This window comes from Arachis duranensis, chromosome 3 (genome assembly GCF_000817695.3).
Source record: "Arachis duranensis cultivar V14167 chromosome 3, aradu.V14167.gnm2.J7QH, whole genome shotgun sequence".
NCBI classification, from domain to species: domain Eukaryota; kingdom Viridiplantae; phylum Streptophyta; class Magnoliopsida; order Fabales; family Fabaceae; genus Arachis; species Arachis duranensis.
Genome location: NC_029774.3, coordinates 134,257,092 through 134,271,611, shown reverse-complemented (window position 1 = coordinate 134,271,611; position 14,520 = coordinate 134,257,092). Strand labels below are relative to the sequence as shown.

At 34.3% G+C, this 14,520-nt stretch overlaps 2 protein-coding genes and 1 pseudogene across 2 annotated transcripts; all 3 read left to right on the top strand.

The window, feature by feature from the left end:
* The first annotated feature begins 195 nt into the window (after positions 1–195).
* LOC107482263 (constitutive photomorphogenesis protein 10) lies at positions 196–1,263 on the top strand. The gene is made up of 4 exons (XM_016102705.3): positions 196–496; positions 598–671; positions 801–948; positions 1,026–1,263. Exons 1-4 carry the CDS (start codon positions 283–285, stop codon positions 1,121–1,123), a joined length of 534 nt encoding a protein of 177 aa, XP_015958191.1. The 5' UTR covers positions 196–282; the 3' UTR covers positions 1,124–1,263.
* Positions 1,264–1,400: 137 nt separating this feature from the next.
* On the top strand, positions 1,401–6,292 carry LOC107482155 (probable CoA ligase CCL12; annotated as a pseudogene).
* A 2,708-nt stretch (positions 6,293–9,000) lies between these two features.
* On the top strand, positions 9,001–13,988 carry LOC107482265 (probable CoA ligase CCL12). Its single transcript, XM_016102709.3, has 14 exons — positions 9,001–9,525; positions 9,605–9,734; positions 9,811–10,070; positions 10,155–10,356; positions 10,472–10,512; positions 10,888–11,016; positions 11,111–11,184; positions 11,271–11,491; positions 11,573–11,667; positions 11,745–11,961; positions 12,120–12,245; positions 12,996–13,094; positions 13,297–13,503; positions 13,647–13,988. Exons 1-14 carry the CDS (start codon positions 9,257–9,259, stop codon positions 13,758–13,760), a joined length of 2,184 nt encoding a protein of 727 aa, XP_015958195.1. The 5' UTR covers positions 9,001–9,256; the 3' UTR covers positions 13,761–13,988.
* The last annotated feature ends 532 nt before the right edge of the window (positions 13,989–14,520 follow it).

Genomic DNA, 14,520 nt, shown 5'->3' with positions numbered 1-14,520 from the left:
TTATAAATTTTAATTAAATAAGATATTAAATAATAGTTTATTCATAATTTTTGAAATTATTTTTTAAATAATATTAAAATGTATTATATATATATATATTAATTTGATGTTTTAACAGTAAAATAGTAAGTAGAAACAACAAAATTACTATTACTATCTCAAAATAAATCTGAACAATCAAAATATGAAGACTGATGAAAGTGATGAAACACAGTCCAAGTGAGTACGCCAAAGGCAAGGCAGGGTTATCGAACCACACTCTAGTAGTGCCTACGCCAACTGATGAAGACATCATCAGGAGGAGCAGGAGGAGGAAGACCCTCTTCCAGCTCAGCACCAACGTATTCATGGGCGCCGACAACGTCTGTCTCAGCCTCGGGCAAGAGGATACATCGGGAGATGGTGGAGCTCAACAACGACCCTCCTCCACACTGCTCCGCCGGCCCCAAGGGCGACAACCTCTATCACTGGATTGCCACCATCATTGGCCCCCCTGGTATGCTTTGCTATGCTATTTCAATTCAATTTCTTTCATTTCAACCATTCAAATCTTAAATTCATACATGCTCTCTCTCTCCCTCTTTCACTTGTCTACAGGAACTGCATACCAAGGTGGCATATTCTTCCTTGACATCATCTTTCCTTCCGATTATCCCTTCAACCCTCCCCAGGTACTCCTAATTGATCATCTTCACCATGTTTTGTTTACTAGAATTAGAATACTTAATCCTGTGTAAACTGATTTTGTTCTGAGTAATTTAATATGTAAGTCCTGCCTTGGATTCTTTTAACTCTTTTAGGTAGTATTCAAAACTCGCATTTACCACTGCAATGTTGGCACTGATGGTCATGTTAGTCTCGGAATGTTGAAGGATGGTTGGAGTCCAGCACTAACCATTACCAAAGTGCTAACTGCAATTAGATCACTTTTAACAAATCCTGATCCTTGTAAGTTCTTCCGCTCTCTTCTCAACCCCATAATGTGGAATAGATTTACTTAAGAGTTATGTTGATGGTTGTTTCAGATAACGCTGTTGTCCCTGGCATTGCTCACTTGTATTTGGAAAACAAAGCAAAACATGATCTTGTTGCTGGAGAGTGGACGGCTCGATTTGCCAAGTGAATTATTCAAGCCTTTTTTTTTAACTTCTTCTTTTGTATCATGTTGTTCAACTATGTCTATATGTGAATACTAGTTCATACTTGTATCTCCTTCTCACAAGCTTCAGTAATAACATAAAGCAAGATGCTGTTATTCTCAAATTCAATCTATGTTTTCAATTTGTGATTCGCAATTAATTCTACTACTTGTCAAGCTCAATCAACATATGGAATGTTATGTATTAACAGTGTCTCTGCTATATTGAGCCAACTCATACTATTGCACTGTTAGATTAGGTTTGGGACTTAAAACGGAATTTGTCATAATATTAGTGTCTCATAGTTGCCCTGTCCATTAGGCAAACAGAAAAAGGTAGTCAATCATCCCATTTAAATGTAGTTAACATTTGTCAAAACTATAAAAATGGCAAGATAACAAGTAATAAGATTAAGTTAAAGAGTGCCTTTAGGATTAGTTAAGAGGATGAAAGTGGAAACCTTTGGTTTTTTAATGTATTTAATGCATAAAAAGCTTAAAGACTTTACATTTGATTTATATTTTTTTGTTTAAATTTTCTATTTTAGTATCTTTGAAGAGTTTCCTTTCGAGTATTTGTTAGCAAGATTTTTGTTTCTTCAATGTATTTTTTTTTCACTGATTAGAATATTTATTTTTGAGAATTTTACAGCATGTCCCTTTCCTTCAGCCCTCCAAATGACCACATCCTCAAGCCACCCGCCACTATACATTAAAATTTTAACTTTCAATTAAGGTAGTAAACTGCTGCCTAACATAAGAGAAAAATGTCTTTACCATCACGTGGTCATCATTGAGACTACAACTCATTCTGTACTCACTTGTCAACAACTACTCTCTATGAATTACTACATTTCTTAGTCATTCTTTTCCCTTTTAAGAACAACATTACGGAATAGAACAATGCCGAAGCTTGCTTGCAAGAGCAAGCTGTAACTCAAACTTGGAGAGTGGAAACGGGAAAGGGGAAAGAGCATAAGGGAACTGGGAGTTCGTGACTTTGTGAACGCAGGCTTATCAGTGGCAGAAGCCATTGAATTTGATGCTGTTTTGAGGAAAATTCTCTCCCTTTGTGTTCCCTTTACAGATATTTGGTTCCAAATTGTGACTTGGAGAGTGCTGAAGCCATCGCAGCCTCATTCATTGCACCAACTTGTTTATTACTCACTCTATATCGGTTCCCTTCTCTGTAAGTACTCTTAACGATATATCTCTATAGTATGTATCTATCACTATTTAATGTTCATTGCTGAATTTTGATTCCAGTGAACAGGCCAGACGCACCAACTTGGGCCGCCTCATGGAAACTTATGGTCCTAAGCTCTTGGGAGCTTCCTATAAAGACCCCATTACTAGCTTCCCCTTCTTTCACAAATTCTCTGTTGAACACTGTCAGGCAATTTCTAACCCTTAACAGTCTCCCTCTTCATTTTGGTAATTTGATTTTGTGCTGTTCTGGTTTGTGATAAAAAATAAAAAATAGTCTCTTGTTATTGCTGCACGAGTATTGGCCCATTGCTCTTAAGGAACTCTCAGTTTCATTCGTTGAAGCTCCAAGGTGTATTTTGGATACTTCTGATCCCTTAAAGCCTGGAGGAACTTGGCTTTCCGGAGCTGTCTTGAATAGCGCTGACTGCTGCTTGCAGCCGAGCACCCACCCTTACAAACCAGATGACAGTTTAGCCATCATCTGGAGGGATGAAGGATTTGATGATACCGAGGTGAGTCATATCACGCTCAAACAACTTCGACACCCACGTATGCTCTTATGATTAGTTCGCTTATCATGCTGCTATTATTCTTTTCCTAATTGTATCTCGCTCTATTGTTCTGATTTTTCTTTTCTACTTGAAGTAGTTTGCAATCTGTATTCTCTTTTGTAATGTTTTTTTTTTCTGGATTTTATTTCAGGCTGGTAGCAAATGCAATTGAAGCCACATTCTCAAAGGGAGATGCAATTGCAATTGGCATGCAAATGACAGCCAGTTCTGTCATTATATATTTGGCCATTGTTCTCGCAGGATGTGTTGTGGTGTCAATAGCTGATAGCTTTCCACCAAAAGAAATTGCAACTCGCCTGCACGTTTCTAAGGCAAAGGGTATTTTCACACAGGTAATCTTTTTAATTTTGGTCCTTCGTATGACTTTGAGTAGAGGCTACTGGCCTACTGCTGATAGAAAATCATTTGCAAGTTTTCATCTAGTAGTGTAAGCATCAAGAAGAGTTGGTCCTTGACATTGTCAACTTGAAGTTGTTTTCAAGATTTCATATCTCGAGGTGGTAGGAAAATCCCTCTGTACAGGTAACATTTGTTGGGTTATGGTTGCAACACTGAGAATAATTTTTTGGTCTAAAACCACTTGTATCCACAGGGTTATCTCTATTGTACTTAATTTCTGGTACAACTGACAACACATCATTTGTTAGGTTATATATTGGAATGATTGTACTACTGCCCCTCTTTGGCCAAAGTCTGTAATATTGATAATTGCAATATAATTGATGCTTAATGCAAAATGAATGCTCCTCTCAGACTGGATTGCCTCGCAACTTGTAGAATGAGAAATCGCAAGTTTGCCTGTACTAATGTTTGAATTTTATGAATAATTTTAAGGTTGTTCTTTTTATGAATTAATGGCTAGACTCATCTAAACATATTCTTCTTCGACTTGCAGTCAAGTCGTGGAAGCAGGCGCATGTAAAGTAATTGTGCTCCCTGTGATAGGTGACGATGTAGGAGTACAATTAAGAGAACATGATATGTCATGGAAGGCTTTTCTCTCTTTTGGAAGGCAGCATCGAAGGTAATGTGCATTAGAATGTGCTTAATAATGCAACTTTCCTAACTAAAATCAGAAAGGGGAGGAGTTATACCACACTATGCTCTGGTATATCAATCAACTGATTCTGTCACTAAGATACTTTTCTCATCCAGAACCATGGGTAAATACTCTTCCCTGAATAACATCATGCAGAAATTATACCATTATAATGATCTTCTGTTTATATATTTTGCTTTTCCAGGGGAGCCAAAAGCTATTCCTTGGACTCATCTTTCGTCAATATGAAGTGCTTCTGATGGATGGGGTTGCATTGATATTCAAGCTGGAGATGTTTATTGCTGGCCTACAAATTTAGGATGGGTGATGGGATCAATTCTAATAAATTCATGTTTTCTAAGTGGTGCATCTCTTGCTCTCTACCATGGCTCTCCTCTTGGCTGTGATTTTGGAAAATTTGTTCAGGTGATTCACCCAAACACAATAATCATTTAGAGTTTAATTGCAATGTAAAACCCTTTATTCATTTAACTATAACTGTGTAGGATGCAGGTGTTACCATTTTGGGAACAGTTCCAAGCATAGTAAAATCTTGGAAGAATACACAATGTATGGAAGGATTGGACAAAGATAGTGTCTATCATAAGCCTAAATTAATCAAGCAATTTATATGAAAAATGGATTAAAAAACTGTGGATGTATGCAGAAAGTTTTGTTCCACTGGTGAAACCTTAAATGCTGATGATGGCCTTTGGCTTTCTTCAAAATCTTACTACAAGCCAGTCATCGAAATATGTGGTGGTTCTGTGCTTGCATCTAGTTATGTCATGGGAAGCCCACTGCAGCCACAAGCATTCGGAACATTTAGCACACCATCAATGACAGCTGGCTTTGTCATCCTTGATGAAAATGGAGTCCCTTATGTCAGTACCTTTTTCTTGCTTATTACATGATTTTATTTTCTTCTGCCTCTTCAACTTGACACTGCAAACAATCATGCTAAATTGCTAATACCTAAATCTTATCTTTGGGGTTAGGCTTCATTTTTTCAAAATGCTTTTTTCTATTTTTTATATTTTTTTTGTCTCTTAAACAAATATTACAGCCAGAGGATGTACCTTGTGTTGGTGAAGTGGCCTTATTCCCTCACATTATGGGAGCAACTGACAGATTGCTTAATGCTGATCATGATGAAGTGTACTTTAAGGGAATGCCTATTTACAAAGGAAAGGTATATGCTTCAGTTAATATACTTAGTGCCGCTGCAATGAATGTTTTCACTTTGAGATACAGCTATATTGAAATCTGTGTTCTTCAAACCCAAAAAATAACATAATCAATCCATCATATTTCAAGAATTTGTTTGCATACATAATTGCTTGTTTGCAAATGGAAATTCTGGAAATATTAGGAAGGAGAATAGTCTATTCGGAATGGGTTTATTAGCAGGTACTTAGGAGACATGGAGATATAGTGAAGAGAACTGTTGGTGGGTATTTTCTTGTGCAAGGAAGAGCTGATGGCACCATTAATCTTGGTGGAATAAAGGTATTAAATTTATGGCGTAAGAGTGCTATATCTTTCCATGACTATGGCATGCATAAACTTAATAAGAATGTGAGCTACTATGTAAATTTGTAATTGAAGGGTCACTCTGAAAATTCTTAAAAACTCACATGATCATTAGCATTCTTGGAAGGGCTGTTCTTCTTAATTACTTGGAATGTTGTGTTAATGTAATGATATGCAGACAAGTTCTGTAGAAATTGAGCGTGTATGCGACAGGGCCGATGAATGCATTATGGAGACAGCTGCAATCAGTGTCACTGCTGCAAGTGGAGGCCCTGAACAACTTGTTATATTTGTAGTTTTGAAGAAAGGACACAGTTCCGATGTAGAAACTCTGAAAAGAAATTCTCTAAAGCCATTCAGAGCAACCTCAATCCTTTGTTTAAGGTTTGACACTCATGATTGATTTTAAGCAATTACAGTCACAAATATGAATAGAATGCAGATAGTTTATTGCCATGCAAAAAGTAATAGTGGCTGGCATATGGATCCATATTCTTGAGTTGTGAAGGGAGATCAAAACCTTTTGGAATTATTCCGATTTGTGGTGATTCGGTTATCGATTAACAATGGCTTTTGTTATTACATAACAGGTAACCGCTGTGAAAATTGTGGCCGTTGATTCTATAATTTAAAATAATAAAAACAAAAGGTTTGAATGAAAGCATAACAATTTCTATGCTGTACGCCCCTCTCCTGGGATTGTCGTTCAATTGGTCAGAGCACCGCCCTGTCAAGGTGGAAGCTGGGGGGTTTGCGTCAGTCTCAAATGAATAAAAATCCAAAAAAAAGACACCAATTTGTATGTGAAAAGAAATCTTAATAACAAAAAAAATATCATTTCTAAGAGAGATTCCCTCTTTTTTGCTTTGTGGGATTTAATTTGAAATTAAAAAGTAAAAAAAAAAAAAAAACAGAATTTTCCCTCGAACAGCTTGAACAAATTACCGAGGAGAGTTCTAAAGGATCAAATGAAGCGTGAACAGAATTTAGCAACATCATCATTGGTTTCCAACAGACCAGAGCCATGCAACGAGATTCAGTCACTTTCAGTCATAGAATCTGTTTAATAGAAAAAAGAAAATTCAATGTCCTCATGGAAGAATGCATAGTTTGTATACTACTGGAATTTATCAATAGTAAGATTTAGTTAAAAAGTATACTAAAGGATATTAATTGAGAGGATGAAAAATATTTTTTTTTTCAATTTATTAAATAAATATGAAACTTAAAAGGTGACAACTCAGGTGAAGTCGACTTCACGTGAAGTTGATATCTGAGAGTCGTTAGATGAAAATTTAGTCAAATCAGTCAAATCATCTAACGACTTTCGGGTATCAACTTCACGTGAAGTTGACTGGACTTGAGTTTTTCACCAACTTAACAAGACTACATTTACTTTCTATTTTCTATTTAATTTTTTTTATAACATTGTTAACAAGATTTTTACTTTTGATTTCTTAGATCATTTTTTTAAAGTAAATAAAAAAGAGTAAATTTTGATATAATTATGTTATGATAATTACAGTGAATATGTAAATATTGTTAAAATTAAAGTAATATTTTTTTATATTTTAGTAATATTTTTTTAAGTAATATTAAAAAAATGTTATTTAACAATAAAAAATATTATTTTAATTTTAATAAATATTTTTTAAAATATTATAGTCGAATATAGTCATCAAACAAGAATAACATAAATAAAAATGTCGGCGTATTTGGAAGCTATACTGCACGTTTCTTTTTTCTACCTTCAAATAAGCTAGACTTTTTAAGTTGCATACTATATATTAAAGAATTAGAGTACCTACTAGTACTGCCTAATAAAAAGTTCTCTATTAAGACTAACAAAACTTAATGGGATTGATTATACTAATAAAACATCTTTTAGAGTTAGATTATGATGTACGGATACTGACACGGACACGACACGACACGAGATACGTCGATACGTGAATTTTAAAATTTTACATGATACGCGGACACGTATACATATAAAATATAAAATATTTTTTAGATAAATCATAATGATATTTTGATATTTTATTGATATTGAAATATAAATTAATTTTTTTATTATTTTTAATGTCTTATTTTAATTATATCAAGTATTTAAAATATCTTTTTGTTTTAATAAATAATAATATATACTATATTATTTAAAATATTTTTTTGTTTTAATAAATAATAGTATATACTATATCTAAATTTATTTTAAGAATATATGTTAAGAATAAGACTGGACACGCTGACACGGGATGATATTTAGGTGTGTCCAGTCGTGTCCGAAGAAGAATTTTTTATTTTTTATTAAGACACGGTTGGATAAAGCAAACACGCGTGTGGACGAGTGTCGGTAAATTCGTATCTAAAATATGTCCGACATGCAGACACGGCAATTCAGCGAATTAGAACTATGAACAATGCTAGGAAACCAAAAGGGTATTAGCAAAAAACCAGCCAAATACCTTTGGGTGAATTCAAAATGTATCAGAATGTTTCTTTTTCATACTAAATGGATGTTCTTTTATATATTTTTCGAATTTTTTTGTATTACAAATGTGAATGTCTCTATTTCTTTAAGAATTTCATATTTATTTTTTAAATTTTATAGATATTTAATTATTTTTGCTAAAATATAATTGAATGTTTCTTTTGTTAAGTATTAGGATGTTTTTTTATATTAAATAAATGTTTTTTTATAATTTTGTAATTGTGTAGTTTGTAGTCTCTTTAATCATCAAAATGATACCTAATATCTCAAAACACAGAGCAACATCTTCATATAAACAATGAAATCAGCTTTCTCCCAAATATTGCAAACAAAATTATCAATCGTCTCTTGGCCCAAGTAGTTAGCACCGTCCAGCCAATTGGACCTCAGGATCCCAACCTTCAGCTGGAACACGTCGCAAATGTTTTTAAATCATACGGTGGTCTCCAAGATAAAGTTTTTAATTCTTCTAAATTGCTACAAGGAAGAGAAAAAATGTTTCTAAACCATACGGGGATCTCCAAATAAAAACAAAGTAGATGAAGTATGTTGTACCTTTTTAAGTTGATCAAATTCATCTAGTTGATTAAGCAACTTCATCCGTGTTTTTTGAATCTTACGATCAGCAGTGCGTCCGCATTGGTGAGAGAGAGAAGTCGGTGTGTGTGATTGATGGAGGTAAGTAGGTTAATGTGAAAAAAAAAGAAAGACTTTTATAGATTTTAATTAGGTTTACTTAATTAATTTTAAATTTTTTAAATTTTAAATTTTTTTAAATTTTAAATTAATTATTAATATAAATTAATGTGATTTTGTTTAATTTTTTGCCAATAACTTTTGGTTCAAAATACTTTTCCTTATAACTATGGATCTAAATAATTATTTATAATTAAATGTAGTTTGACAAAATTGACGTGACAGTTAAGCTCCAAAGTAATCTTTACATTCATAAAATTGGTAGAAGTGTCCAGCTAGCAGTGAGCCAGCTGAACAAAAAAGATTGAAAAACTAATGTTTAGATTTTTGTGAATAACGTAATTAATGGAATTAAAATCTGAAATTGAGTGTCTGCGGCCAACCCCATATATGAATTCGGGGTTTAAGTAGTTGGAGTTAGGTGTTAAGCATCACGTGGTTCGCCTCATTCAGAAATCATTAGTTACCAACTACCCCTCTCCACTAACTACTTCTTTTCTTAGTCATTTCTTTTTCCCTTTTAAGAACATAACAGAATACACCAACGCTGAATCTTGCCTGTGACTTGGATACTGGAAATGGCAAAGACCATAAGGGAGTTGCAAGTGAAGGATTTTGTGGACGCAGGGTTATCAGTGGCAGAAGCCATTGAATTTGATGGTGTTTTGAGGGAAATTGTGTCCCTTTGTGTTTCATCTACAGATATCTGGCGCCAAATCGTGACTCGGAGAGTGCTGAAGCCATCTCACCCTCATTCATTCCACCAACTTGTTTATTACTCTCTCTATCAATCTTCTTCCAATGCTTCTCATCATGCTGATCCTCCTCTATATTGGTTCCCTTCTTTGTAAGTACTCTTAACTCTATCTCTCTCTATAGTATGTATCTGTCACTGTTCGATGTTCATTGTTGAATTTTGATTCCAGGAAGCAAGCCAGACTGACCAATTTGGGTCGCCATATGGAAACATATGCTCCTAAGCTCTTGGGAGATTCCTATAAAGACCCCATTACTAGTTTCCGTCTCTTTCACAAATTCTCTGTTGAACACCCTCAGGCAAGTTCTAACACTCAAACACTCCCCCTCTTGATTTAGGTCATTTGATTGATTACGTGTCCTGTTATTGGTGCAGGAGTATTGGTCCATTGTTCTTAAAGAACTCTCAGTTTCATTCATTGAAGCTCCAAGGTGCATTTTGGATACTTCTGATCCCTCAAAGCCTGGAGGAACTTGGCTTCCCGGAGCTGTTTTGAATATTGCTGATTGCTGCTTGCAGCCGAGCACACGCCCCTACAAACCAGATGACAGTTTAGCCATTGTCTGGAGGGATGAAGGATTTGATGATACCGAGGTGAATCATATCACACTCAAACAACTTCGACAGCAAGTAACGTATGCTCTTATGATTACTTCACTTATCATGCTGCTATTATTCTTTTCCTTGACTAGTTCTGATTTTTTTCCATTTTATTTCAGGCTGGTAGCAAATGCAATTGAAGCCACGTTCTCAAAGGGAGATGCAATTGCAATTGACATGCAAATGACAGCCAGTGCTGTCATTATATATTTGGCCATTGTTCTCGCAGGATGTGTTGTAGTCTCAATTGCTGATAGCTTTGCACCAAAAGAAATCGCAACTCGCCTGCACATATCTAAGGCAAAGGGTATATTCACACAGGTAATCTTTTTTACTGGCCTGCTGTTGATATAAAATCATTTGTGAGTCTTCATCTAATAGCATAAGCATTAAGAAGAGTTGGTCCTTGACTTTGTCAGCTTGAATTTGTTTTCAGGATTTCATATCTCGAGGTGGCAGGAAATTCCCTCTGTACAGGTAAACATTTGTTGGCTTTATAGTTGTTACAACATTGAAAGAATCATCTTTTGGTCGAAACCACTAGTATCCACAGGGTTATTTCTGATGTACTTTATTTCTGGTACAATTGACAGTGCATGTGTTAGGGTATATTTTGGAATGACTGTACTATTTCCCTTCTTTGGCCAATGTTTTAAATATAGTTTATTGCAATTCAATTGATGCTTAATGCAACATGAATGCCCCTTAGACTGGATTGCTTCACAACTTGTGAAATGAGAAATCTCAAGCTTCCTTGTACTAATGCTTGAATTTATGAAGAAAATTAAGGTGGTTCTTCGTTTTACAAATTAATGGCTTCACCCATAAACTAGTTCTCCTTGGTCCTTGCAGTCGAGTCGTGGAAGCTGGCGCAAGTAAAGTTATCGTGCTACCTGTGATAGGTGACGATGTAGGAGTACAATTAAGAGAACAAGACATATCATGGAAGGCTTTTCTCTCATTTGGAAGGAAGCATCCAAGGTAATGTGCATTAGAGTTTGCTTAACAATCAGTTTTCCCAACTAAAATCAGAAAGGTGAGAAGTTGAATTGTTTCTCTTGTGTATTCATAGCAGATCACCACACTACTCTCCGGTATATCAATCAATTGATTCTGTCACTAACATACTTTTCTCATCTGGAACCACAGGTAAATATTCTCACTTGAATAACATCGATTAGTGATTATTACCATTATGATGATCTTCTTTTTATATATATTTCTTGCCTTCACAGGGGAGCCAAAAGCTATTCCTTGGACTCATCTTTCGCCAATACGTAGCGCTGCTGATGGATGGGCTTGCATTGATATTCAAGCCGGAGATGTCTATTGCTGGCCTACAAATTTAGGATGGGTTATGGGACCAACTCTATTATATTCATGTTTTCTAACTGGCACAACTCTTGCTCTCTACCATGGTTCTCCTCTTGGCCGTGGTTTTGGAAAATTTGTTCAGGTGATTCTTCCAAACACTCTTAATAATTTAGAGTTTAATTGCAATGTAAATCCCTTTATTCATTTAACTATACTTGTGTAGGATGCAGGTGTTACCCATTTGGGAACAGTTCCAAGCATAGTAAAAGCTTGGAAGAATACGCGATGTATGGAAGGCTTGGATTGGACAAAGATAAAGTAGTCTCTATCATAAGCCTAAATTAATCAAGCAATTGATATGAAAAATGAACTGAAAAAACTGTGGTTATATGCAGAACATTTTGTTCCACTGGAGAAACCTCAAATGTTGATGATGACCTTTGGCTTTCCTCAAAATCTTACTACAAGCCAATCATCGAAACTTGTGGTGGTTCTGAGCTTGCATCTGGTTATGTCATGGGAAGCTTACTGCAGCCGCAAGCTTTTGCGACATTTAGCACACCATCAATGACAGCTGGATTTGTCATCCTTGATGGAAATGGAGATCCTTATGTCAGTACATTTTTCTTCCTTATAACATGATTTTGCTCCAAGTGGACACTGCAAACAATCATGCTAATACCTTTGTGTAAAATGTTATCTTTGGGATTAATGTTCTTTTCTTCAAAATATTTTTCTTATCTTTTTTATATCTTTAACAAACATAACAGCCAGAGGATGTACCTTGTGTTGGTGAAGTAGCCTTATTCCCTCACATTATGGGAGCAACTGACAGATTGCTTAATGCTGATCATGATGAAGTGTACTTTAAGGGAATGCCTATTTACAAAGGAAAGGTACGTGCTTCAGTTAATATACTTAGTGCTGCTGCAATGAATGTTTTCACCTTTGGATACAGCTATCTTGAAAGGCTAAAGTATTATTTTGGTCTCAACGTTTGGACTGATTCCTAATTTGGTATCTAATATTTTAAACGTCCTATTTCAGTCTTAAAAAGTTTTAAACATGTTTAATGTTGTCCCACAATTAAATTTGATAGGAACAATTAGCATATTGAAAAGGCAATAATGTTTAATTTCGGTACATAAATAAAATCGATCCACCAACGATCACCAATGTAAAAGATTTTCCTTTGATTTTGGAGCGTTGATAATTGATTGATAGGATTTGGGATTTTTTTTTTTTTACAAGAAGGAAATCGACAAGAAGAAGTGTCATAAGAAGGTTTTCGATATATTTCTCTAACACACGGAAAAAGATATGACTTAACAATAATGTTATTAATGTTCACTTCTTTTAATTATTCGTGTCAAATATAATGATAAGATAATATTGAACCCGTTTGAAACCTTTTGGGATAGAAATAAGACATTTGAAATGTTAGAGCCAAATTATGATTTTACTCAAATGTTGGGGACCAAATAGTACTTTATCCTATTTTAAAATATTTGTTCTTCTATGCCAAAAAATAACATAATCCATCAGATTTCAAAAACATCTATTTGTTTGCAAATGGAAACTCAAAATAATTGGGAATGGGGAATAGCCTATACGGAATATGATTTGAACTATGGATTCACTAGCAGGTACTTAGGAGACATGGAGATATAGTGAAGAGAACTGTTGGTGGGTATTTTCTTGTGCAAGGAAGAGCTGATGACACCATGAATCTTGGTGGAATAAAGGTATTAAATTTATGGTGTTAGAGTGATGTATCTTTCCATGACTATGGCATGAATAAACTTAATAAGAATGTGAGCTACTATGTAAATTTGTAATTGAAGGGTCACTCTGAAAATTCTTAAAAACTCACATGATCATTAACATTCTTGGAAGGGCTGTTCTTCTTAATTACTTGGAATGTTGTGTTAATGTAATGATATGCAGACAAGTTCTGTAGAAATTGAGCGTGTATGCGACAGTGCCGATGAATGCATTATGGAGACAGCTGCAATCAGTGTCGCTCCTGCAAGTGGAGGCCCTGAACAACTTATTATATTTGTAGTTTTGAAGAAAGGATACAGTTCCGATGTAGAAACTCTGAAAAAGAAATTCTCTAAAGCCATTCAGAGCAACCTTAATCCTTTGTTTAAGGTTTGACACTCATGATTGATTTTAGGCGATTACAATTACAAATATGAATAGAATGCAGTTAGTTTATTGTTGAGCTGTGAAGGGAAATCAATATGATTCGGTTATGAATTAACAATAGTGACACTCTTGGTATTACGTAACAGGTAAGCGCCGTGAAAATTGTGGCCGAGTTTCCTCGAACGGCTTCGAACAAACTACTGAGGAGAGTTCTGAGGGATCAGATGAAGCGTGAGCTATCACTTCACAGCAGACTTTAGGGACATCATCATTTTCTTTTTTTTGGGTCGGTGGATTGGACAACCACCAATCCTAAGTACCTCAATGGATTAGACAACCCCCAATCCTAAGTATACAATACACACCCACACATAGTGGCGGATCCAAAAAAATTTGATAGTGGGGCAAAATTGATATAATATGATAATAATTTTTATAATAAAAATAATGTGTATATAAAAAATTAAATATTAAATTATTTATTAACCATTATATATCTGTGTATAAATATATGTATTGTTTAATTTCTTTTCAATGCGATCTATTAACCACTATATATTTATGTATAAATACATTTATTGTATAACTTATTTTCAATGTGTATTTTATATTTTATACAAATAATTATTTTTTATGTACATATAACATGATTATTGTTATGATTATATTTTATTATTGTAAAATATGATTAGCCTTCAAAATATCTAATATACAAAATTAAACACTAAAATAGTAATTTAAATAATAATATATAATTTAAAATTATATTCTTTTAGATTTTATATTTTTAAAAAATTAAGTAATTTTTCTCTTAACACTACCATTAAACTTTCTCTCTTTCCATATATATTACTAAACAATTATTTATAAATTCACTTTCCATTATAGGGACCGATCCAGAAAGTTTAGTATGGAGGGGCCGAATTTTCGATTATTTTTTTCATTCCATAAAAATAATCAACATATAGTTATTAGAGTTAGTTTTTCAAAAAAATTATCATATATATAATTATAAATTTT

What these genes read in the sequence shown, in the direction of transcription:
- LOC107482263 (XM_016102705.3), top strand. Translation starts at nt 283, where the DNA reads ATGAAGACATCATCAGGAGGAGCAGGAGGAGGAAGACCCTCTTCCAGC. An exon ending in CACCATCATTGGCCCCCCTG is followed by an intron (nt 497 to 597) that starts GTATGCTTTGCT and finishes ACTTGTCTACAG; the next exon opens with GAACTGCATACCAAGGTGGC. An exon ending in ATCCCTTCAACCCTCCCCAG is followed by an intron (nt 672 to 800) that starts GTACTCCTAATT and finishes TAACTCTTTTAG; the next exon opens with GTAGTATTCAAAACTCGCAT.
- LOC107482265 (XM_016102709.3), top strand. Translation starts at nt 9,257, where the DNA reads ATGGCAAAGACCATAAGGGAGTTGCAAGTGAAGGATTTTGTGGACGCA. An exon ending in TTTGGAAGGAAGCATCCAAG is followed by an intron (nt 11,017 to 11,110) that starts GTAATGTGCATT and finishes TATTCATAGCAG; the next exon opens with ATCACCACACTACTCTCCGG. An exon ending in ACCTTAATCCTTTGTTTAAG is followed by an intron (nt 13,504 to 13,646) that starts GTTTGACACTCA and finishes ATTACGTAACAG; the next exon opens with GTAAGCGCCGTGAAAATTGT.